The sequence below is a fragment of the Neopsephotus bourkii genome, unplaced genomic scaffold, assembly GCF_033783945.1.
Source record: "Neopsephotus bourkii isolate Nb327-2 ecotype Australia unplaced genomic scaffold, CSIRO-AGI_Nbou_v1 NB_1765, whole genome shotgun sequence".
In the NCBI taxonomy this organism is placed as follows: Eukaryota; Metazoa; Chordata; class Aves; order Psittaciformes; family Psittacidae; genus Neopsephotus; species Neopsephotus bourkii.
The window spans coordinates 716,786-741,750 of record NW_026902239.1 but is presented as its reverse complement, the minus strand read 5'-3'; the positions used below and the strand labels follow the sequence as shown (position 1 = coordinate 741,750).

The 24,965-nt window shown below is 37.1% G+C and overlaps 1 protein-coding gene across 2 annotated transcripts in view; it reads right to left on the bottom strand.

Annotated features, from left to right (window-relative positions):
• The window catches only part of ZDHHC14 (zinc finger DHHC-type palmitoyltransferase 14), a 104,180-nt gene that overhangs the window by 43,606 nt on the left and 35,609 nt on the right, over nucleotides 1-24,965 (bottom strand). For both annotated transcript variants that reach the window (XM_061378205.1, XM_061378206.1), the window contains exon 2: nucleotides 621-781. In XM_061378205.1, coding sequence (XP_061234189.1) covers nucleotides 621-781 — 161 coding nt within the window. The remainder of the gene's footprint in view (nucleotides 1-620; nucleotides 782-24,965) is intronic.

Below are 24,965 nucleotides of genomic sequence, written 5' to 3'. Positions count from 1 at the left end.
GCATGTCTGTAGCTGTAGAAATTCCACAATTAGAATTTAGTTAACGATTCTCTTGATAAGTGGGGCTGATTAAAATCTAGTTCACTCTCCTTTAATTGTGCTGGCTTTACTCAAATAAAAATAGTAACATTTTATTACTTTTACTGAAGAAAAATCTTCCCAAGACTGCATCGACTTACAAGACTGTATATTAACACAGAGACTTATCTGACTCTTTCACAACATGAATAACAACATAATTAAATGCAGATAAGCTCTGAGGGTTCATTACATTAAAAGAGGCACAACTGTAAAACTTTCGCTATATCAACTTTCTTGCCAAAAACACTTTAGGAAGTATTCTCTTGTGCACTACAGAGACTTCTACCAGACTTGCTGAAAAGTATTTACAGTAATAACTATGATTCTCCAAGGCCAGGATTTTGTTTACTATCTTTGTTGGTGAAGAACTGATCAAGTATCTTTCCACAGGAATCACTGCAATGTCATCAGACATTTTAACCCCAGAACAACGGTCAAGATGGGAGTAACTCCTCCCACGAGCAGAGCAGCACACTGCCTTCACACAGTACATGCACCCTCGGGAGGAAAGTGAAGAGACAACAGACCTTCAGTGTTACCTATTTGTCTCTCTAGATCTGCTGCTTCATCTGGTGTTGCACGCGGGAGGACACCAGGATCACTGAAACTAGTGCGCAGCAGGGTCCCCATCACGAAAAAGAAAAGAATCCCACCAATTGCAGGTATAGCAGGTGTAATCCTCTCTGACAAATATGGGCAACTGGAAAAAGAAAAAAGATTAAACATAATCAATAACACAGTGCAACTTCCTCTCTGATTACCATTACAAATGCATGTTAGGAATTCACTTTCTTCTACTGATACACAACTTGTCTCAAAATGTTTACTGAAGCTGAAATTTCTATTTAGGTATTTACAACACTTCTGAAATGTCTTATAAGCTGTTTATTATAATAAAGGTCCAAATAGCATAATAATGAACTCAATAAATACAATATTCGTAAGAAAATATTTATTACAGCATATTATAGCTCATCTATTTGTTAATCTACTGCCCAATTAAAAAAAGTAAACTGAGGTAAGGGGAAAAGCAAAATAACCTGAAGATATTCAGCAATAAAAAGCAATGCAATTAAGTCTATAAAATGAATTTATCATCCATCACAAAGATGGTGCTCAGGAACTTGCAGCTGTGACACATGCCTTTAATAGCCTTCGTATACATCAATATTATAACACCACTGCTAATTCTTTCTTAATCAGATTTTGTTAACTTGGTATGCTTGTTAACTAATTTACAAAGATGACTGCAAAGACAATGCAGCCCATCTGGAAACAAACAACCCAGGGGGGTCTAGGGCAACACCAACAGACCTTTCCCAGCATAAAAGGCTCTGTGGTTATCAGATTTACAATATACATGCAGGGCTTAAGACTGGATCACAGTTTTAAGCAAATCTTCCATGTAATAAAATCAAAATGGACAGAAGCACTGGAATCTAAACAACACACACACACAAAAAATGTATCTCTTTATAGCTGTGCAAAAAGAAGGGATATGGACACTTGGACATTACACACTATATCACTCTTGTCAATCTGAGTCACACAATAAGCGCTGCAGGATCATCTTAGAAAATACACAGGCTGAAGACTATCTTTATAGCTCTTACATTAAGTAGAGGTGTCCAAAACACAAAGATGGTTTCATCCTTTTCTCATACGTGTCAAAAGTCCTAAAATAAGACTAAAACCAACATAAGCTGAAAACCAACAAGTTCTAGGCCTTAGGGCTTCATCTGAAGCTTCCAGGTATCAATCAAGTTTAATTAACATCATCTTCCCTGTTTCTGCTGATTGCCTTCAATGACGATTCAGATGTGCAAGCTTTTGCACTGCAAGTCAGTTAACCTCATGGGAATGTTCACTCTGAGCAAGTGATGACAATGTCAGCTTCATCATCCTTCATTTCTGCTGACAGGACAGAGAGAGAATGGAAACACTTTTCATACCAGCTACCATGTACCAAGCTTTTATCTCACTGCATAATTCTGTTAAATGTGCTTGGCTGTTTCATTGAACACCACGGGTTTCACAGATGCAGTGAGTCCAAGCACGTTACCCAGAGCATCATACCATCGCTGAGTGGAATTCTTCTGTCACCATACATGAATGTTGGTATTACAGACGTAACAAGTTATGAAAGATTAAAAAGACAACTGGGTATAAAAAATTCAACAGTGAGGGGCAAGAGAATCTGTAGTTTCATATAATGAATAAACTCTTTAAATACTAGGAAACGTACTTCAAATGCACACTTTCAGAAAACATTTCAAAGACCCAGATCTATGAAATCAGTGCTAACTAAAGGAAGCAGCAGCAAGACAGCTGGTAGACATAAGCCTTGCTCCCTTCACGTCAGAAAAGTCAGTGAGAATGAGCAACCAAAAAGAAGCTTTCATACCACATACATGTCCTACTGCTCAATTTATTTCTTGCCACAAAGGATTACTGAAATCAAAAATACTATAATATGCTCAGAGAGGAGTACAAATAGGCTGCAAGAACATATTTTTAAAAGGATTAGAGGGAACATACGTTAATGAACACTAAATATAGCACAGTTCTGTTATTCTTCTATTACATTATTCATTACACACACCGAAGAAATTGCAACTGTGATGAAGTCTGTTGACCAAACGAGCTGTATGTGTGCAAAAGGTACCATGAGATAATCTCAGGGCAGCACAGTAGGTGCAACACAGTTTAGACAGGTGCCAACACAAAAACTGCAATGGCATCTGCCTACACAAATTCTCAGTGATACTTAAGAGAATGGAAACTGAAAGGCCATCATACCAGTGACACGCTTTAACTGTAATTTTACAGGGAACCAGTAGAAAGAACAAATTTCTGTGCTGAAAAAACTGAGAAAGCCTTGCACTGCTGTAAAGTGATGACTTCACTATAGCAAAAAAGCATGAAAATGCCTCTGCCTTGCTGAACCAAGTCCATCTGTAATAAAAAACACCACCACCCAAACACTCTCAAAGCCTGTACACTGTTCACCGAAGGCAAGTGTAAGGTAATCTGCTTTACCTAAAGCTGTTTTCAGCATTTACCAACCTGTATTTTAACAACTTCAACTTGCAGCAATGTAGAAAACACTTAAGATGTCATGTTTTTGCAATAATAACCAACTAATGTTCCACCAATTAAGAAATTATTTCAAGCTGAGAAACCAGTTCTTAGAGAGATTCAGACTGTAAGCCTAGGCAGGACTATTCAATCCAGTCTGACTTATGTATGAACAGACCATATAACACTGCACCAGAGTTCAACGATCTCCATCCTTCAGAAAGGCCCAATCATTTTTTCAAAATTCTATCAATTAAATTAATAATTACAAAACCCCCAAACAGTGCACAGGACTTTTTATTTTTCATTCATGTCTGTGGGGAAAAAAAAAAGGGGGGGAGGGAAGGGAAAAAAAATCTTAGTGTCTCCTGAGTTACTAAAAAGTCCAATTAAAATGGCTTCAAATTAAAAACGTGGATGCTGGGGATGGACTCTTCATTAGGTACTGTAGTGGTAGGACAAGGGGTAATGTGTTAAAAACTTAAACAGGGGAAGTTTAGATTGGATATAAGGAGGAAATTCTTTCCTGTTAGGGTGGTGAGGCACTGGAATAGGTTGTCCAGGGAGGTTGTGAATGCTCCATCCCTGGCAGTGTTCAAGGCTAGGCTGGACGAGGCCTTGGGTAATATGGTTTAGAGCGAGGTGTCCCTGCCCATGGCAGGGGGGTTTGAACTTGATGATCTTGAGGTCCTTTCCAACCCTAACTATTCTATGATTCTATGATTTTAGCCCCAAATTGTCAACACATCTGTAGAAATACCACTGCATATTTATATAATTTATATTTTCACACTTACACAACAAATGTGTTTATACTGCTACATTAAGTCAATGTTAATATCATTTTAAACAGCTTTAGAACTGCTCCTTTTAGAATTGTCAAATACTGTACACAAAAAAAATATTCCCAATATTTGCTCAAATTCCTTAATTAATTTGCTTCGATTCAGTTTGCATCCCTTCAGGCATCAGCTTTGCTCAGATGTTACAAGAAATATATTTTCTGGATGGCACTTTCAGTGTCTTTTTAAAGTAAATATTAGCAGGTATTTCAGAACTTTCACACAGAGGGATCCCTATGAAGAGGACAGCCAATCCACAGCACAGAGCTCCAGAACAATCTCTGTCCTACTACAGAGCAAGTAGTGACAAATACCTTTAAATTAACACTTGGTAACTACTAAATGTGAATTGACATCCTCAGTTCACATCTTAACACACAGTAAAGCAAATTATCTTAATCAGTATCTGTAATGATAGCAAGTACTGACTAGGTCCATCCCAGAAAACAGTTTTTAGAAGTATTAATTGACTGTAAATCCCACTAGAAATTGTTATTGTGGAAATAGCTTCTTCAGAGAACAATGTTTGGATTTGCACACAGCAATAAGTAACACAACCTGAAGTTTTGAATTAATATAGGGGTTTTATACAAATCAGCCCTGCTTTTTGCTTGGCTTCTCAGCTGTGTTTTTGAAGCATCATGTGAAAGTCTGCATGAGCGTAGGAGGGAAATAAGTTCTAGTCTGTCGCAGCTAGATAAAAATAACAACACACTGGCATTTAAGAGATAATTATCAAGTATCATCCCTAAGAATGAAGGATGCAGAAGAACAACAAAAGTAATTCTTAACACCCAGCAGCCCTCTGAACTGTGTAACCTGCTCCGTGTGGCTAGTGAGATCAATAGAAAAATACATGTAGTAACTGTACTGAAGAGGACACAGAGAGCACACACAGTCAGAATCCTACAACTTTCAACCCCTTCATCAGAAAAGGGGAGGGGAAAAAAGAAGCCTCCTTAAGGCCTTTCCTGGAAAGATGAAGGCATTCTCAAACAGTTCACTGACAATTGTTGTTACTCAATGATGGGAGATACAATGAATGACAAACCTATCCAGTGGGGATAATGCAGATTTGGAGAGAGTCTAACCTGGAGAGAGGCTAACCCGGTAGTTACAAAAATACATTAGTAACAAACACAACCATTTACTTAAGAGTATATAAAAAAAGACAGGGTTTTATACTTGCGAGAAATTTGAGATTTCAGTATTTGCTAAGATGACAGGCAAAAAGCAATAAAAGCACAGATTTTATGCAAAGATGTAGCAGCCATCACACTTAATTACACTAATTAAAACAAACCCAAACCAACAAAAAAAACCTCTCCCCCTAACTAGCTTGGCTGTCAAGGTCGATAATAGCATACTATATGTGTTGAGGTTTTCATCACCATGAAACTCTTTGCAGCAGATACTTTTAAGACTGTACTCTACAAGTACACTTTTTGTATACTGTACTCTATGTAAGTATAGCTGAACCAAGTAACAAGGAAATTTCCCTACATCATCAATTTAATTTATGTTTCTGCAAGTATTGCCTATTTGATATACCAGTAGCTACTGGTGCACAGGTGGTGTCCAACGCTAAGAGAGAGTGCATGCACTGCAAACCTTGGATGCTTCTACATGTTACAAGTTAACACCCAAACAAGACTGTGCAACTTCCTTAAACTAAACGAATGGGCTTGCTGTTTGTCCTTCCACTCTTATCTACAGCTCCTCTCAGCTTCCCCTTCCTCTCAACTCCACTACATCACTGCTTCAAGTCATTTGGTCCCAAACTTCTGCCCTTACACCAAGAAAAATGTTCATCAGGTTCTTCTGTGAGCCAAATTAGTCTACTAAAATGTATGAAGATGACACCATTTTGTTGACTTCTCTTTCTGCCTTTTCAACAAATCAAATAGGCCCTTGGAAAGGAGCAGTGATATTAGCACAGAGCAAGAGAGACAGAGCTAGAGACAAAATCAGAGGGAGAGGGAACATGGAACAGAGGGAGGAGACCTCCACTTGAGCAGCTATCAGTAGGGCTTTCATTCAAACCACTGCCCCTTGTGAAACCACATTCTAACCTTGATCTCTTCCAATTTAGAGACAGCAGCAGAATAGCTATACAAACAGATTAAAGGCAAATCAAGATTCACAGCTAGAACAAAAATGGCTTATAATTTACTTTTCTAATGACAACTTACCAGTTTAAAGAAAGCATTTAAAAACATGCACATAGACCACAACACGCACAGTGGAAGATGCAAGGATGGGCAAAATGTGAGGGACAGCAAGAACCTTGGAGGCTGCTGCCTGACAAAGACTGCAGGAAGATAAATGGGACAAAGAGAAGGATCAGAGTGAAATAAATTTCACTGTTGTAGAGTTTGGAGGGTTGCCTCTTTTTACTTGTTTTATAACAGAATCTCAGTTGGAGAACGCTACATTTTATGCTATTTGGAAGAGTGGTAACGAAGTAATAAGGAAGTATAAAAAGAATCACAGAAGTGTTTTTATGGATTGCACCATGGATTTTCACTCTTCAACCCACTACAGATGACTTCAAAGGCACTGCATGTATGATATTAAAACATAGTTTTAATACACTCAGAATTGCAAAAAGAATGCTGTAAGTTTTCCAATTGCATAGCTACTGCAGAAATCAATGCCACAGGAATGTAAAGACTAGAAGAAAAATAGTATCAGAGAATGTTTGAATGTATCAGTTCTTCAGACGGTATTTTCCACTTCCACTCCCATATCCCACCATCCTACAACTACCTCTGAGAAGACCTTTTTTTAAAGTTAGGGTGAAGAAACTCTTAAGAAAGGTCTGACATAAGAAAAAAGTTGCAACAATAAACAACTTGCAAGTTCATCAACCAGCTGATGGCTAATTTTCCACAAGCATATCACTGGCACACAAAAATTGTGCTGTAAATATAGATTAGTCCAAGTAATGTTATATGAAATTCTTAAGATGATTAGGTAGGAAAGTTTGCATTAGTTTCCTACATCTGCCTGATTCGTTTGTACAGCCTTTAAAACGCCTATTAAAATTTTCAATAAAATTAAGGGAACCACAGACTAATTTCAATGGGATTTGAAATTTGTTTAAAAAAGAAAAAAAAAAAATTTCATTAGTCTTTTTTGTATTTTGAACTATTTTTTAACACCATACACTCCCACATTTCAGAATGGTCAGTTTCAAGAACTTATTTGATAAAATACAAAAGGCACTCTTCTAATACCTTGCTTAACTTCAAATCCAGAAGATGGGGAATGCTGCAAACACATGAAGACTATGGAAAACACAACAGCTAATTAAAAAAAAGGCAGAATGACAGCAGGAATGGAAAAAATAGGCAGGATATTACCTCCTCCTTAGTTTAATAATTGCAAATATTATGCCCTCATCATAAATACAGATTTATTGAATGGTTTCAGCATTTAACCTTGCTTAAATGCTTTACAAGTTTATCTGATGTCATCATACTATATACATATTTTTTTCTGTATTTGTTATACTTCTTGGGAATAACTGCACTTAAAATTAAGTCTAATTAAAAATAATTTTTAAGTGGGAACACATACAGAATAATAGTAATTATATTGTGTATATAAGTATCCCAGCCTCTACCAGCACTTAGAAATTATTCCTTGAAACAAAGAAGATCAATATGACAAAATCACACAGATTACAGAACAGCATGTTCTTTAAGCTTAACAAATAGTAGTACTTCAGAAGTTCTCTCAAACCTAGTACAAAGTAAAATAAGCTTGATGTTACCTTGAACAGCAAAAGCTCAACAACTGGTCTTCAAAGTTTCACGTGAAAACCTGACCAATTTGGTCTTTAAAGACAATGTCAAAACACATGAGCAACTACCAAAAATGAAAGACTGCAGGGACCTCTCTCTGCCCTGCTCAAGCCAGCAAGTGTTCAATGGAACTCCTTGCAGCGCTGATTCCATTAAACTGTAGTGCATTGCCATTGAAATCAGATTTACACCCATTGCATTTGGATGTAGGAGTGTAGATGAAGCTAAGCAAGCAGTGTTAACTGTGAAACTGTATAAAATAACCACAAATTCCCTCCCACAAGTAAAGCTCTTAAGGGCTTAATGTAACAGATATGCAACAATCAAAGTAATAGCCTTGTGTGAACCTCCCAATTTTTATTGCAACATGAATTAATTCTAATGATCCACTGTCAAACTTCAAGGTTGGGATAGATAAAATACATTATGTGAAAAGAAACCATCTGCAGGACAGATGTGGTTACTGAAATCCTACTAGGGCAACTAAATTTTGCCTTGTTATACAGAGAATGAACTTTAGTCTTAGAAAATACAATTTATAAAACTTTGACTGCATTGCCTATTGGGCAGAAATTTCCAAGCATGGTAGTGAGAAAAGGGGGAATACCTATACATCGAGAGCCTGAGTCTTACTGAATTTTCCTTCTGAAAAGCCAATGCAAGTATGACTTGCATCCTCAAAAGACAAACTCACAAAAGGCATGGCTTCCAACCACACAGCAAATTGAAGGCTTGCTTTATTGCAATTTCTGTTCACTAATTATCACTTGAAAAGCTAAAGATATATTTGTACTTTAATTCTCTGGTTTTGAACACAGTGCAAGGTCTGGGTTCCATAGTAAAAGACTACAGATTATGAATTTCACTTAAATGAATAAACTCACAACTTCTTTTCATCAGCTCATATCGAACACTTTCCTGTTCTGCTTCATATTACTTCCTTATTATTTCTTATTGTTTCCTGTTATGTGATTTTATAACTAAACTACCAGGTTAATCCCAAGTACTTATAAACAGAAATGAAAACTGGGACAAAAAAAGCAGAAATGCCTTATGGCACAAACAAGTCCCTGAAGGAGTACAAGCTTCTAGGTGATTTTCCACAGGATTCTCTGGAAATTGAAATGTATGCAAGCATGCTGCTGGCAGATAGCGGACTCTGAGCTCTCAATGAGCCATATTTTGTGTTAGCCCTGCACAGTTCGCAAGGCAAAGGGCTAGATGTAAAAGCCTAGCTTTTACTAAAGGAAAAAGGCCTGTCAATGCAATCAATATCTTCCCCTGACCACATTCTACTGTCTCTTCCCTCATATAAGCACAAGTGAGCTGGCTAACACTGAGTTAAAACAAAGGAATTGCTCTCAAATTGTTCCCTTTTCTGAAAGAGAATATTAATTCTCAGTTTCCTGAATAACTTTACTCACTGTATGATGTAATGAGACCAGTGAACAGGTAGAGGGCAGGATGAAGTTCAACTGTCACCTCCAGAGGCATTCAACTGCTATGTCGATTAGCCATAAAATGAAATCCCACATAGTCATAAAGAGTTTAGGAATAGTAGATTCAGTGTCTATAGAGATTTATATTTTCTTTACTGTGTCTTTTTCCCTCCCTAATTCTCCATATTGCAAGTCTTTAGCATAAAACACACAAATTAACTTTAATCTGAAACACAGGGGAAAAAGTATTAAAAACATTGTTTCTCCGTGGAGCCCACTACAGTACAAGCCTTTGCTTTTTCACTGAAAATCAGAGCTAAGGTTTACAGATGCAGCAGTTTCGGGGGTTTCTTTACTTACAAGAAGTGGAAAACTGATGATTCTGCCCACACTACAGCTCAAAAGTGTACATCACATTGTTACAAATATAACAATTGGGAACATAAAGCAAGCATAAAACCAAGAGTTTAACCTCCTCTTCCCCAAAAGAAGCAGAGCTGAGCACCTGCAATACAGCAACTTGATCACCCTTCTCAAAGACCTAAGGGGCCTGTTTTCAGTGACTTCACAGTTGTACCTGAAATGGCACACTTTGTTTTTTCCTACTGCCTCCTCACAGTATCATCGGAATTCTCTTATCTCAGACTAAGCATTCATCGGACAAACAGACTGACATAATGCAGGCTACTTTAGATTAAAAAAACACCCCAACAACTAATTGGCACATATCGTGCCAATGCAGTGCCAGTAATCTGTATCTAAAAACGAGTCAGTTTATGTCTAAATAAACTGCAAGATCGGCTGGGGGCAAATCTTTAATTTCATAGAGAAAAGTAAAGCACACAGTGCTTCATCCACATAGATGGCACTACCACTACAAATATTTTGGTTGGCAATGTAATTAAAACAACTAAGAATAGCCTTTCACTGTTTTGCATTAGAATTGAGATTTGGGTGCAAGTCATGTAAATCCAGGCATTAAAAGTTTAAAAAAATACCCTACACTGAAGATAGCTTCTGAATCACCCAAATTAGCAATATCATAGCATTTAATTATCTTTAGGGGTGTGCACAGAAAAGATTGTACTGTTTGAGCATTGAAAGACTTTTGCCTGAATTCCACCCCCTCTTTCTTTTTATTTTAAATGAAGACATTTAAAATGCTCTGTATACCCTTTTATGTTAAACACTTATGAAACCCAGACAAGCACATGCGAACTGGAAACAGTGGATTTATCGTATGATGCTTTTCTCTGTAGTTCCATGAATGCATCACACACAAGCGCTTTCCTCTTGAGAAAGGCCACTGACTGAAATTACTAATTCTATATTCCCTTCTTGAACACTTGTATAATTCATGAAAAATTATTTCTATCATGCATCAATTCTAAAATTTAAATAATTTGTTTAAATAAGGAAAACATACCAGCATATTTCCTCCTAAGCTAACTACATTAAGAAATATGTATTACAGAAAAATACAATTAAAGGGAAGTTATAACACGTTATTTTTAAAATTAAAAACTAAGGATGAAAAACATCCATATTAACAGTTAAAAGTTGAGAGCATCACAGAAGGTTCTGTAGGAAACTCAACAGCAAAAAAATCTTCACATTTAAGAGAATTAAGTTCTTCATACAAGTGCCAATCACTTAAAATCCACAGTTACTTTATACTTAGCTGCTGTACAGTAACTAAATATTTTGACTGTTAACGCACAAACCAGACCTGAATGGAAGGTGAACAAAGAAATGCTCAGCTTTTTACACTGTTTCTTGAAAAACATTTTATTTAAAATTTCTACTCAGTTTTAAATTTTTCATACACAAATTTCGCTTTCTCGTATTTCATTAGAATTTTCAAGCCTTTCCCCAGTTATGTTCTTACTGCAATTTTGTTCAGTAATTACCACAAACCTCGAATTTTAATATAAATTGAACCAGGATTTCAGGTAGGGGAGAATAATGAACACTGGGAACTACTGCTACCCTTCTTCGAAAGTGTAATTTACTTCTTCAGTTTAGCATCTGTCTATTTTTGTCAGACTGCCAAAGCCTTTTAAAAGAATGTCATAAGAAGGCAAAGCAAAGCAGGGAGAATGAGGTCTTTATTACATCCATTGCAACTGTAAATTTCAAACATTTTTCTCCTAAGATTTTTTTACGCAACCTGTTATGGCCTATATTATATGACTCCAAGAACCATTGAAAGATCATTTCTTTTGCTACTATTTATATGGACATCTAGTAGATGTTTTTGCAAGTGGAATAACGTGATCTCTCTCCCTAAGGCAAGCCAGACGTGAAAATCAGAGCAAAGCTCAGTTACTTCATTGTTCCCAGAATATACTCTAAGGAATTGCAACACAAGATTTGCAGTCCATCTTTCCATTGCCAAACACGTTTTGCTGTCCTCCTCCCAGTTTCAGATGCCGACATGTAAACAGCTCTCCCAGACACACTCAACTATGCAAATACCACTCTGACTGTTGGTCTGCACTTGGGCAGTTTTGCACAAACAGAAAATTAGCAGGCCATGAAGTTAAACAGAAATTGAAATATTTTGAATACATGAAACAATTGCATAGAAACTAAAATAAAACCAGAATTCCAGCAACAAACACAACATCACTACAGGACCACAACCCTAAAAAAAAAAACCAACCCAAAAAACCAACCCAAAAAGACAACAAAAAGCAAGTGGCTGAACAAAACATTTATATCTGTGTAGTGCACCACCTCTAAGTGTAAACTGGTGATGTGTAACCTATTTCATCAAGTTCTTCAAGCACTGATATCACAAGCCCCACTTTTTGCCTCAGTGTTCTGCCTTTAATCAGGTTTGCTGTTGCCTTTGGCCAGTCCTTCTCAAGTTTCTCAGGCTCTCTTCTGGCTGCATGCTGATCATCAGGGAACAGAGACTGTCCAGGCCCTCCTGCCTGCTCCAAACATACTCCCTGTTTTACAGCACCAGAGGAGAACTGTAGCCTTCACAACACCGCCAGTGTCCTGATTTATCTGAGGATATTGGCAACTAAACTTGCACTGAAAACCCAAGGCAACAGGCACATACCCCAACCAGGAAGAAGGTCTAGAGCTCAGTAATGCTCTGCAGCCTTTATTATTTTCTTCTAGCCCATCCTCTGATTTAAGTCCATTCTCCATGCAGAAGCTTTCCTTTCAGTTTTGCAGAACACACTACATTCAAGGAGAGGAGCTATATGTAAATGGAAGAGTGCTGGTATGTTATTTCAGATAGCTGCGCTAAATGAAAGGATAAATGCCCAATGTGTTCGTCCTTTTCTATGCCCTTACGAACATGACAACAAAGTTCAGATGTCAGGTATGTGATTCATTTTTCAATATTTTTCCTATACAAAGGTGCAAGGTAATGGGGTTTTCTAGCACTTTCTATCTACATGTGTTCAGAAAGGGGAGACCTCGATGTATCTTGCTCCTACTTACAAACATGAAGCTAATGCTCACAATGAATAAGTGAAAAGCCAAAGTGTATGAAAGACACACGCAACATTGCAGTAGAATAAGTAATTTCTATCTATAAATAAAAGACAGACCAGGAGCACAAGATTCTGTTTCTTAACAGGTATAGAAAAATCCTGTTCTTCTCAAAGCATGGGAGATTACTGTGCTTTACAATTGAAGTACAGAATTCTTTATTCCAATACTCTGCTTGGTTTGAAGGGGGCTGGGGAGAAAGCAATGAAGAAGACAGTATGAAAGCAATCTTAAATCAAAATACAGCTTTAAATCTAATTTCAGGTCCACTGAACTTTACATTACAAGCTTAAATAATATTATGTGCACTTACTCCTCCAAGAGCAATTATTTTCCCCTCTTACATTACAAAACAAAACTTCATTTTTCACATCCATTAAACCGTAACTTATTGCCTAGTGTTTTATTAGCCTGAAGAACATCAAACCCTCAGAGGTTCACTGGTATGAAGAACACACCAAATAATTCATCTTATCACTGTAAATAAGTTCACAAATTGAAGATGAAAAGAACTGCCAGGCAACTGAACTTATTGATGAACTAAGTATTCAATTCATGCTTGTTTATTTTTTAAAGCCCTTATTAAACTAATAAAGCAAATAATTCTCACTACTGGACCAATTCCATTCTTTTCTTACGTTTGACACTTTGTCAGATATATTTCTGTTCTGTCCAGACAGTCAAAGCTTCTTACTCATAGACAGAAGATTCTAACAAGATTTTGCTGATAGGATGAAACAGGTCTGAAGGTTAGATGGTTTATAAAGAACTGATACGATCCTAACCCATACTCTATAATCTACTTTCACACGTATGTTAATTAAAATTCTAAACATTGCATTTTGTCCTAGATTGCAAATAAACATTAATATCCTTTATGTCCTAAATACATACTAACCACCTATTGTTTAAAACATGCAGAAAATACTAGGGCTGGAGGCAAATGGAAGTAAAAATGAAAGAGTAGAGAGTACAGTTTTTCTGTTCAGAAAAGCTACAAATCTCCAAATAGCATGGCAAATACAAGCTAGTATCCATTCCCCCAAAAGATTTGTAATGCAACAATTTTTGAATTGAAATTCATAGCTATGAATGCACATGAGTCCTGTTATTGGTGTCCAACTCCTCTCAGACACTGAGAAATATTAAGATTAAGAGGTCTATGAAATGTCAGTCTGTTATAGCAGTGAACAGCCATTAAAACTTAACAGTACACATCTGTGAACCATGGGTTCCAGGCTTGTGTTTCAGGCACACTGAAGGTCTATAAACGTAATTATCTGTGTTCTTACTGTTACTTTTTAAGGAGAAGCTTCCTTTAAGTCCAGTTCCCGCTGTTACAGTCAAGAGCATCCATGCATAAACAATAATATTCACAGAAAAAACATGAAACTACATTAAAACCAACAACAGAGCAATAAATAAAACAATATTAAAATAGAAGAGTCAAAAGTGACAAGAAAGTTGTTGACTTTTTAAGAAGAAAAGGTGAACAGCAGCAAATCCTTTATTATTTTATTTATACTATTTCTTCACTGACTGCTAAATATCCAGAGCAAAGGACTTCAGTTCCTTCCTCTTTTTCCTTACTGTTCTCCTTGAAGAGCTATCACACTCCTCCTGTCAAAAACCTCTCAAGGTGTTTCTCATATGGTACCGGAGAGCTACATTAAACCTTGAATCTATAAATACAATTTAAACATTCAGAATTTGAAGGAGTGTTTCTCCTTTACTAAAGACTGAAGTGAAAAAAAATACAAATCTCTACGCTGACGAAGTCAGCAAGAGTAAATAAAGTATAAACAAAAGCCCTGGCAGCATTTCTGGCCAGAAGTGGCCTATGACGATTAAATGGGTGCAAGAAAGTGTCTAGAGTAAAAAAAAAATAAATTGAAAATATTTTGGAAATACATGGCATAACCCTCCCAGTTAAACCCCCCAGTTGTTACTACAACCCTACATCGCAATCATCTCTATTTTGTATATAACACTACAACACTCATGCTAAAATTAGCTAAAACTATATATTATTTCACAAGAACAAAGCAACATTCCTTATTTTTTGACCTACTCTGCACTCAGATGCTTGTAGCTTAGCCAACCCTCTGCAGCTGCTTCAACACCATGCCAATGCCTCAACTTCCTCAGTCTTTCTATGCTTATGAAAGAATCTCTCGAGACCTAGAGAGTATTGCACAAACAATACTGTGTCCTCCAACTGTTGCTAAATAGAAAATCCATTTTTGCTTCTTTTGTTCCTCTTGAAGGACAGTGAATGTGTGCTTCAGACTATTTTTGGTCGATGAAATAATGTTTTCTTTTCTCTCAAAAAAGGGATGGATCAGCCTAAAAGAAGCCCATTACAACAGAGGTCAGAAACAGCTCAGGGGATAGGACAGGAGACCGGAATCAGTAAAGTTGTCTTCCTGGATCAGCCAGGAATCTGTTGCATGACCTTGAGCAAAGGCAATTCACCTCTTCATTATTCCTCTGCTTTTTGGAGCGTACACATATCCAGGACACAATCAAGACAGAATAATTATGTGCCAAACTCTGTATGACTATTAAAATCCCCCCCAGTTATACACTTTCACTGGGACTTTTTTTGCTGCCAGTGAACACTAATGATAGTCTTGGATGCTCTACTGTACAAAAACACCGTCTATACAGCAAGCAAATCAGCTGGAATCTCTAGGCAATGCTGAAATACAAATAATTACTAACAGGATAGACAGCTTGGCTTACACAATACAATAGGGAAAAAAAAAAGAGGACTACTTAAAATAGTAACTCCATATGGTATTATGCTGATTATTAGTTGTCTGATTAAAAAACTACTATGATTACAAAAAATTAAAAAAAATACCAAAGCAGAGGTATTTCAGCCTCTCCTGAAGAGAATGTTTGTCCCTTATACATTTAAATCTTGTTTTCTAAAGTTACAACTTTCAGTTTTAGGTAAGAACTTAACTGGTTTTTAAAAACAGTTAGTAGGAACCTGGTGTTGACAGATACGTAGCAACGGTTTCTTTCCAAATACAGTCAAGCACATGTCTGTCAAATTTTAGACAATAACTCTGAGGAAATGACTTTAAAGTCCTGGGTAAAATATGTTTCTTGAGATACCTGAATTCCCCTTTTTTCTGTAAAATGAGTGATATTGAGAAACATGCATGCTCCAGGAAAATATCTTCAGTTAAAAAAAAAAAAAGCCTTAGACTGCCTGGATTACAGCATCTGAGCCTTGAAGCAGTTAGGTATTAACTATTTGCCACTGTGAGGAGTAACAGTAGTTCATACAGGCCAAAGTGATTTCCCCACCAACATCCTGAGAGTGAGTAACTTTTTGTTGACAGTGCCAGCCGAAGCTCCTCTTCCTATCAGACAGCCCAGTCATTTCCACCCCTGCTTGTGCTGACATAAATGTTCCAGGTAATGAGGAAACATTACGAGACTGACACCCTTCTCAGGAAAAAATGAAGAGCAAAAAACATGCTGGAGAGAGAAGTGAGATGGGGGTCTGGTTGTTTAGAAAATTGTTGTGTTTTCATTGTTCCAATATTTAAAGGGTGGCTACAAAGACTATGAAGACTCCCTTTTTACAAGGAGTCACATGGAAAAGATGAGGGGTAACAGGCACAAGTTACTCCTGGGGAGATTCCTACCGGACACAAAGTTTTTCACTATGAGAACAATCAATCATTGGAATACTCTCCCCAGGGAAGTGGCAGATTCCCCAACACTGGACATTTTTATGATTCACTGTGAAGGATGCTGGGACATCTAGTCTAGGTTTGCCTAGAAAGGTTGCACCAGATGATCCTTGAGACCCCTTCCAATTTTATGATTCATTGTTTAGATTTGTCTGTTTCTCATTTTAGATTATTAATACATAGCTGCTCACTAGCCATCAAAGTTCCAAAATCATCTTCATTTAAACTGTAAACACAGGTACAAGAGAGAAAATGTCTGAAATATTTTTAGGGAAAATCAGATGCCTCCACTTAATTTGAGAAACACCATAGGGCTGACTCCAACCTGACAGCATAAGTAGCACTGTGCATTGTAAGTTAAATCCATAATCTCAGCACTATTGTACATAAAATACTGAACCTGCATGAAATCAAATAATTTAATGAAAAACTTCAAAGGAAAACCACAGACGTTTATAGATAATATGACGAGGCATTACTAAGCAGTACTTGCTGCCCATTTGAATTGAGATGACTGATTAAAGAAACAGTCCAAAGCACCTGAAAATACCTAGCCCTTTGAACGTTTTACTGTTGAACTCCACAACATTTTACATGCTGTCATGGTTTAAAGCCTGTCAACAAGTTGGCCACGCAGTCCACACTCCCCCCACACCCCTGCTCCCAGAGGGATGGGGAGGAGAATTGAAAGAATGAACTCCCACGGGTTGAGATAAGAACAGCCCAGTAACTAAGGTATAACACGAATCACTACTGCTACCACCAATAATAATAATGATAAGAGAAATAACAAGGGAAGAGAATATGATACCACCCACTGAAACGAGCCTGATCAAGCAGAGCGTGCCCTTCCGGGTAACTCCCAGTTCCCTCCCAGGCATGTTGTGCTGTGATATGGAATACTTCTTTGGCTAGTTTGGGTCAGGTGTCCTGTCTCTGCTTCCTCCCGGCTTCCATGCCTCCCTGGCTGAGCATGAGGCTCATAAAGTCCCTGGTCAGACCAAACATTTGAGCAGTAACTAAAAACATCAGTGTTATCAGCTGTTCCCAGGCTGAAAGTCAAAACCACCATGCTGCACCAGCTACTAAGAAGGAGAAAAAATGATTGCTATTGCTAAACCCAGGACACATACAAAATGTTTTCAAAAAGAAACTCAATTCCACTCAGTCTCTTCGAAACATAATTATTTAAGTTTAAATAGGTCAGGTAATTTGCAGAGGTATGTGAACTACATTTACAAACCAAATTCTACCATTACCATCATAACAACAAAGGAAGTTTTACTTTGCCCCTTACTTTCTTTTGTTGATTGTGTTATATACAGCAGTCCTCTGATTCCTAGATATTGAAAAAAATGTTGGTGTCATAGGAGTTGTTGATAGTTAATATAAAATTTGTTTAACCTGGAATTTCCTCTTGTGTCAAGCAAAAATATTTGCTCCAAGATGAATTTACCTAGTAGAACGAAATCTTGGAGCAAAATGACAGTTAAATTAGAATTGACAGTTGGAATTGATACATATTCTCCATGCTACAGTATATCAATTATTATTGATACTTCATTAACTAGACGATTTCTAGGCCTCAGTAAATTATAAATACTATGATTCCATAGGTAAAAATAAATCAATTAAAAAATCCCTACATTGTCAAAATTCCCTTAGTTTTTTGCTTTCTTTCTTTAAACCTTGACTACGGGCATTTTGCACCTTCAATCTGCAAGGAAAGCACATCTCTAAGTCAGTCACTCTGGCATTTACTATCGGAAGTCTTTAGTTAAGAGACTGGACAAATCTGTATTTGTTCCCAATGCCTGTATGAGCTGATTAAATCAACTCCAGCAAACACAGAATGAATCACATGATCCTAATCTGAAAGCCAAACATTCCATATCATCTTTAAGATGACACAAACACCTCTGAATCAGAAAAGTATTAATACTGCAGCACTGGAGAGAACTACAAATGGAGTAAGCAGTGAAGCTTACTGATCATCTGAGGAGGAAAGCACCAAAATGCCTGCCTCCAAACCTAACTGTTGGATAATAGCTTTCCTTAGTTCAGAATCCTTTCCTGTGAACTGATCATTTCCTACTGCCAATGTTCAAGAGTCCTGAGTGTTGCCCTTCTACCCTCTGTACATACCAGCCACAACACATAGGTAGGAACTGTAACGCCAGTGCCTTGTGCTCATGGTGAAATGCATCTTCTGGAACACAGCAACAATAGAGCTGTTCAGGGAAGCATCCCCAGAATCAATTTTTACAAATAAAAATGTAACCAACCTTTTTACTTCCTAGTTAGGCAACAAGCCTGCTTCAGCAAAACGTCAGTGCTCCAACACAGCAGACTCTGGCCAGGGGACCATTCCCTCTGCTCAACAGGGAAACATCTATAGGCTACTACACCTGAGAGAGTCATTATACAGGAGGATGTCTTAACTCAGCAGTTTCAGTGATCTCAATTTGGCAAGAAAAAACTATATCCCAGTGTTATAAACCTGTAATCAAGAGAGAAGAATATTTTTCTGGAGAAGGCATTTTTGATGCAGCACTGAATGCTTCATTTTTCTTCCTTTCAGCACTGCCACTTTGTCCAACAAAAGCAAATTCTGAGTGACAGAAAAGTACATTTCCCTCTCTGCCCTGCAGCTCACTCTGTGACTGTGCAATCAATAGTGAAGTCTGAAATGGGAAAAAAAAGCAACCAAAATTCGACAGTGCAGTGAATGATGAATGCCATACAAAAATGTATGTCCTTGTATGGCCTCAAGCTTCAGAACAAGGACAGAAGGATCCCTAAAGAAATGCAAACATTCAAGAGACAGGCAATCTTTTGTTATCAAGATTCTTTTTTCTTTTAAGTATCCCTGGTAACTATCTGCACACCACCACTATCATTTTGTAAGTGACATGTTATGAGTAAATTGGGTGAACACAATGAAAATGACCAGCGAGGTCCATCTTGTTGATAAAGTGTAGAAAAATCTGCTTCATAAGCCCCCTCTCTCATACTGTGACTTACAGATGTTATACAGGTGACACCCAGACTAGCTTTATTATTTCGACTTTGGTAACAGTCCCTCTAGCACTTATTTGTTGCTTGATCTAACAAAGTAGAGTGGAAGGACACTGTCAACTGCACTTTGGATTTTAATCAGGCCTCACCCACACTCAGAGTTGCATCATCTTAATTAAAGGCAGGATTTTAAGCAAGTTGAAGCGGCTTTATACCCTATAGGTAAATCACCCCATCTAATTTATGTGCAGTAATTCTGCACACCAAAGCAAAAATGTCTAAAGAGGCATAAGGCAGGAAATATGGAAACTCCCTGTGTATGCAAGCTTAAACTTAAACCTGTTTTCGGATGAAGTCAGTACCCTAGAAATTTTGGATCCTTGCACTCTGAGAGAGTCATAAGAATTTTTTGTTTCTGTACCCAAGTAAAGTTGGATACACAGACACAGCAAAGGATTAAAGAATTCTCCAGCTACAAGGACAGCAAAGATGCGGATCTGATACGGATCTGAGCTTTAGCTACTGCAGTAGTTCATGAAAGAACTGATCCTGAACTGGTTCTTCAGGAGAGGCCAGAGAGCAACAATGGACATTTTCACCTGTATATATGAAACCTGGAAGCCACAATGTGAAAAATTAGAAATACTGGTTCAGGACCTTACATTCAGCATGTTAAAGAGACTACAAAAAAAGAATAGTGGAATATCCATGTCAAAGCTGAAGGGCAGATGGTATTCAAGAGAGTAAAACAAAAGTAAAGCCAGTTATATATTGAAGTGCATTAGTAACATCTTACCAACTAGAAACACAAGATTTCTTGGATAAAGCAGAATTACCTCTGATCATTTAGGGAAATGATTGTTTAAAGAGGTTATATTTACAGCAATAGTAAGGGTTTGCAGTAATCGGGCTGGAAAATGAATAGAGGTTCATGGAACAAAAATCTCATCATCTTGGAAACAGTATCTTCACAAATAGACCAAAAAAAACCCCAACAGTCTATATTACTTATAGACAAAGACTCTTCAGTCAAAAAAGCACTGCTCTAAGAAAGAAGCAATGTTAATTAAAACCTGGTTTTGGGTAGTAGGAAGGACTTTACAGAGGAACAGGTCATAGGAAATAAACTGGCATTAAGCTGAATTAACTTTTTAAATACTGATGTTAGATGAAAGGATAAACCAACCAGTAACTGGGTATTTTCTCACCCCTCCCTCCACCCCAACTCAGCAGAACAAAGACAGGAGTATTGGAGTACACAAGAACCTGGATCTTAAGGAGACTTTGTAATTTCTTAAGTCAAAAAAGCACAAAAATCATCTGTCTGTAGTTGGGGGCACAGACAGAAACAGGTGCCCAAAATGAACTATACAAATAAACACCTTAGGAAAATCAACAGGACTGAACAGAAGGCCAACAGAAATGCGGAGGGAAGACACACGAAAACATTTACACTCTGAAGTCAAGAATTGTTTGTGTAAGAAGATAACTACTCACACATTTGAATTAGGAAATAGTGACAAAATCATACTTTTTGTTCCACTTTTTAATCAGGGAAAACAAACAATCAACAACACCCCCACCCCCCAACAAACAGAAACCAAACCAAACTAAAAAAACCCTCAACCTCCAAAAAACAAACCCCAAGAACCATGAAAAGAAGTGCACATTAGTGCCATATAGAAATCAAAGATAATGTAAGGTCAGTACCCAAAAGGATGTTTTGCCTCTGTCTCCAAGAAACAATAGATGAGCGAAAATCAGAGGCATGGAGAGAAGGGTAACAAGACTGATGAGAAATGCAAATGCCAAAACCTTATATGAAAGAAACCCATACAGCATGCCATGCTCTGCTGTGGGGATGATAATCCAGAAAACTAAAAAAAGCAGCATATTAAAGTAGAAATTAAGTAGGAAGATTTTCTTAGTAAGACTATGAGATTAGTTATATGTTAACATATGACTAGCAAGCAGCAAATAACCACACTTGTAAAAACTATTCAGACAAACACAGAACACTGAATTTGCCTTAAGTGCCATAAAAAAAGCTTTAGAACAAGTGCGTTTGAAAGAAAGAACTGGAGAAATGGAAAGTAAACAAAGTTTTACTCACTCTCTGCCTTTGATGAACCAAAAAAAGATGAAGCAAATGCAGTCCACCTCATCTACCTGGACTTCAGTAAAGAAAACTTGAAAATGGAACTTCAGTTTATCTGAATCTTTCACTTTTCATATTTAATGTTTCCTTTAACACAATTTTATAATAAAGATTTCACCTAGGTGGAAAGGATTTGCACTAGACAGTCTGAATATTAATTAAACCTTAGAATGGTATTTGTATGACTCTGAAACCAGAAAAAGAAAGCTAACAGTTTTATCTATCTAATTAAGAAATCCTATTGTTATTATTTCAGTCACAGGCTCACCAAATTATAACAGATGGAATGTCTAATATGTACCTTATAAGAATTGAATTTTGCCTCAGGAGACATGAAATATTTTCAGAAATGCAGCCCATTTCCCAAAATCTGGAGAAAGAAGATTCTGAAGCCATTACCTGAATTATGGCTTCAGACAAACATTCACTGTAACAGAACTAGAACTAAAAAGTAGATACGAACTAACGTAAGCATATGCTGGGGTACTTTTGGTATATTTCATTATCTTGTGTTTGTGTTTGTTTTCAGGTGTGCGAGTGTTTGCCAGTCATTGTAACTGTTTAACATCTTCGAGCAAGCAAGATAGCATAATACCATGGCCATACGCACCCTGGAGAGAATGGTGTTATTGTCATTCTTTACTTAACAGATATGTGCTATTCATATTTTTTAAATTGCTGAGAGTTTGTGAAGTTCAACCTCAGAAATATCAAAATGCAAATGATCTGAGGAAGCAGGAATACATCCCTCATTTCAAGTAACCCAGTCAGTTAAAAATGTTTACCTTCATTACTGAAAGACAGTCAGACCACCCAGCTAACATCTATCAAAAGATGAACTGCTTGTCTTTGAGAGAACCTTTCAGTTCAGAACTTCATGAATACTCAGCATAAACAGACAGCAACAATACCATTGAGATAATAGTTGTTAACTGCAGAAATTCAAAATTAAAAGCTACAAGCCAAGAGGCTCTTGTTTTTATTTCTATCCGCAAGATTTTAAATATTCAGATGCTCAATAACCCAGCTGTGGATACAGAACAAGGACTTAGAGCTGAAACAAAGACTGCCAATTACTGAGAATGGTACTAATAAATGTATAATGCACCCACAGCAGCAACAAGACAATTAAAGTTTAAACTCCCACCATTACTCTTTCCATGTTTACTCAGGTGAACTAATGATCCTTAAGTAAAAGTCCAAAATCAATTACACTGAAGTGACAAACATATTAAGTCAGATTCTTTCACTATAAAAACCACCACACAAATTCCTGCTTCTTGTCCTACCCAGATTTACAGTTCACATTCACCTGACCTAGTTTAAAATCCCACATTCCTTGCAAAAACCTGCACAGTAGCCTTTTTCTGCTCAGGCTTGCCAAAAATCTCTACCTCACCTAAATCACAAGAGCTCAGAAGAGCAGAATGAGCTATTAAATAACAGAGTTTACCTGTCAGAGAAGAAGAGAATGAGAGTGAGATATTTCTGAAGAGTGTAATCCATTACTTTTGCCAACACAATCATATTTTGACCGTAGATGTTTTTGAAATTTATTTTTTTCATGCATAAGTCAAAAGCCAATGTAAAGTGCTGTCCTTCTATTTCACAGTCTGCCTCAATGATTTCTGGCTCAAATTAGTACACTTCTTAAAAGCAGATTACTGATCCTAGATTACTGCTACACTAAAGAACCCTAATTTATTAAACGGACTGTTATGAAGCAAAGTTGATTTAAACAGACACATAAATTAACATCACTGGAAACAGCTATTTAAATCTAATTTTGTGCAGAAGCAAAAAATAGATAAAAATATTTTCTCAGATTACTAAGTGATTCATAATACATATGCACGATATAAACCAAGGCATATACAAGACATACACAATAACAAACCAAGCTGTAGACTACAGAATGTGATGGATCCTGTAAATTATCCCCAAATCAACAATTATAAAAGTCAGTGTCACCGGCATATAGTAAATAAAATGATATAGGGAAGTCTAGACTTGATTACAGTTATTTAGAGTTACACTTTTTTTTTGCTAAAATACAAGAATATATTCTTGTGAATTCCTGAAAACCTGGAAGAAAACTCATGTATATTCAATAGTAATATTCTTGGTAATAATTAACTTGTATAAAAATCGCAACAGTTTCTCTGTAAGAAACTCTCAATAATAATAGTAAAGCTGCACACTTACATACTTTTATCCAAAAGAACTATCCTCTTCTAAATTGCTTAATTTATAGGAAGCTGATACTAATCCCCAGATTAACAGGGGCACATGATTAAAAAAAAAGATCAACCAGGAGTAGAGGCAGAACACTGTTAACATTTTGTACTAAAAGCTTCACAATAAAGGATTTCTGCAGCTTGTCAGAAACTCATTCAGAGGATTTAGAAGTTACAATAAACATACTGATAAGGTATGCAAAATATGAATGCTATGAAGTCCAACTCCAGTAAAACCAATCTTAAATCACTGAAATGTGCAAGTGGGAAGATACGTGTTTAAAAGGTGAGGTCTAAAATCTGCAAGTCCTAAAGAAATAAAAAGCCTATGGTAGGGCCAGAGGCCAAGGTCAATCCCTGGCAAAGCAGTTTTGGTAGGGGAAACTAGCAATATGGTCTGAAATGAGAAAAAATAGGACTTGAGTGTAGGGTGTATTTGGAAAATTACTGCTCTGTAGTATGAAAAAGCATGGTGATTACAAAGGTAGGACTCCATGCAACGGAAGGAATCAATCAGTCCTGCTCTGCCCACACACCCTGCAGCTGTACAGTCCACTGCTTACCCTGTGTCACCCTGTGCAGTTCCATCACCCAGCAAAGGGCTGGGGAAGGGCACTTTCTGCTACATTAGCAAACTGGAGGAAATCAGGGACTAGTCCATGAAGCATCAGAACTGCAGCACAGGAGAAAAAAGTCCCATACAGACAGCTGTGGGAGTGGATTAGAAAGATCTCTCTCTTCTGATAGCAGTAAATCTAACAGCAGGCTATGTCAGCTGAAGAAACTGCTCACTTACTCTTCCAAACATCTTAGATTTCCCCCAAACCTAATTGCTTTACTATTCTTTTGATACCTGTTTTCATATTTAACCTTTGCCACAGCTTTGCAAGTGGTTTTATGTACACTTATTTTGATAGTCTCTCACCAAGCATGAAAGTTGACAGCCAACACAAAGCACAAAGAGCATTTAAGAAGGCTTTTTTTTTTCTAGTACTCCACTTGCTTACTCTTATGTGAAGAAATACAGCTATAATAGCAGTCACTGTTTTAAACCAGCAAGTCATTAAGTAGTCA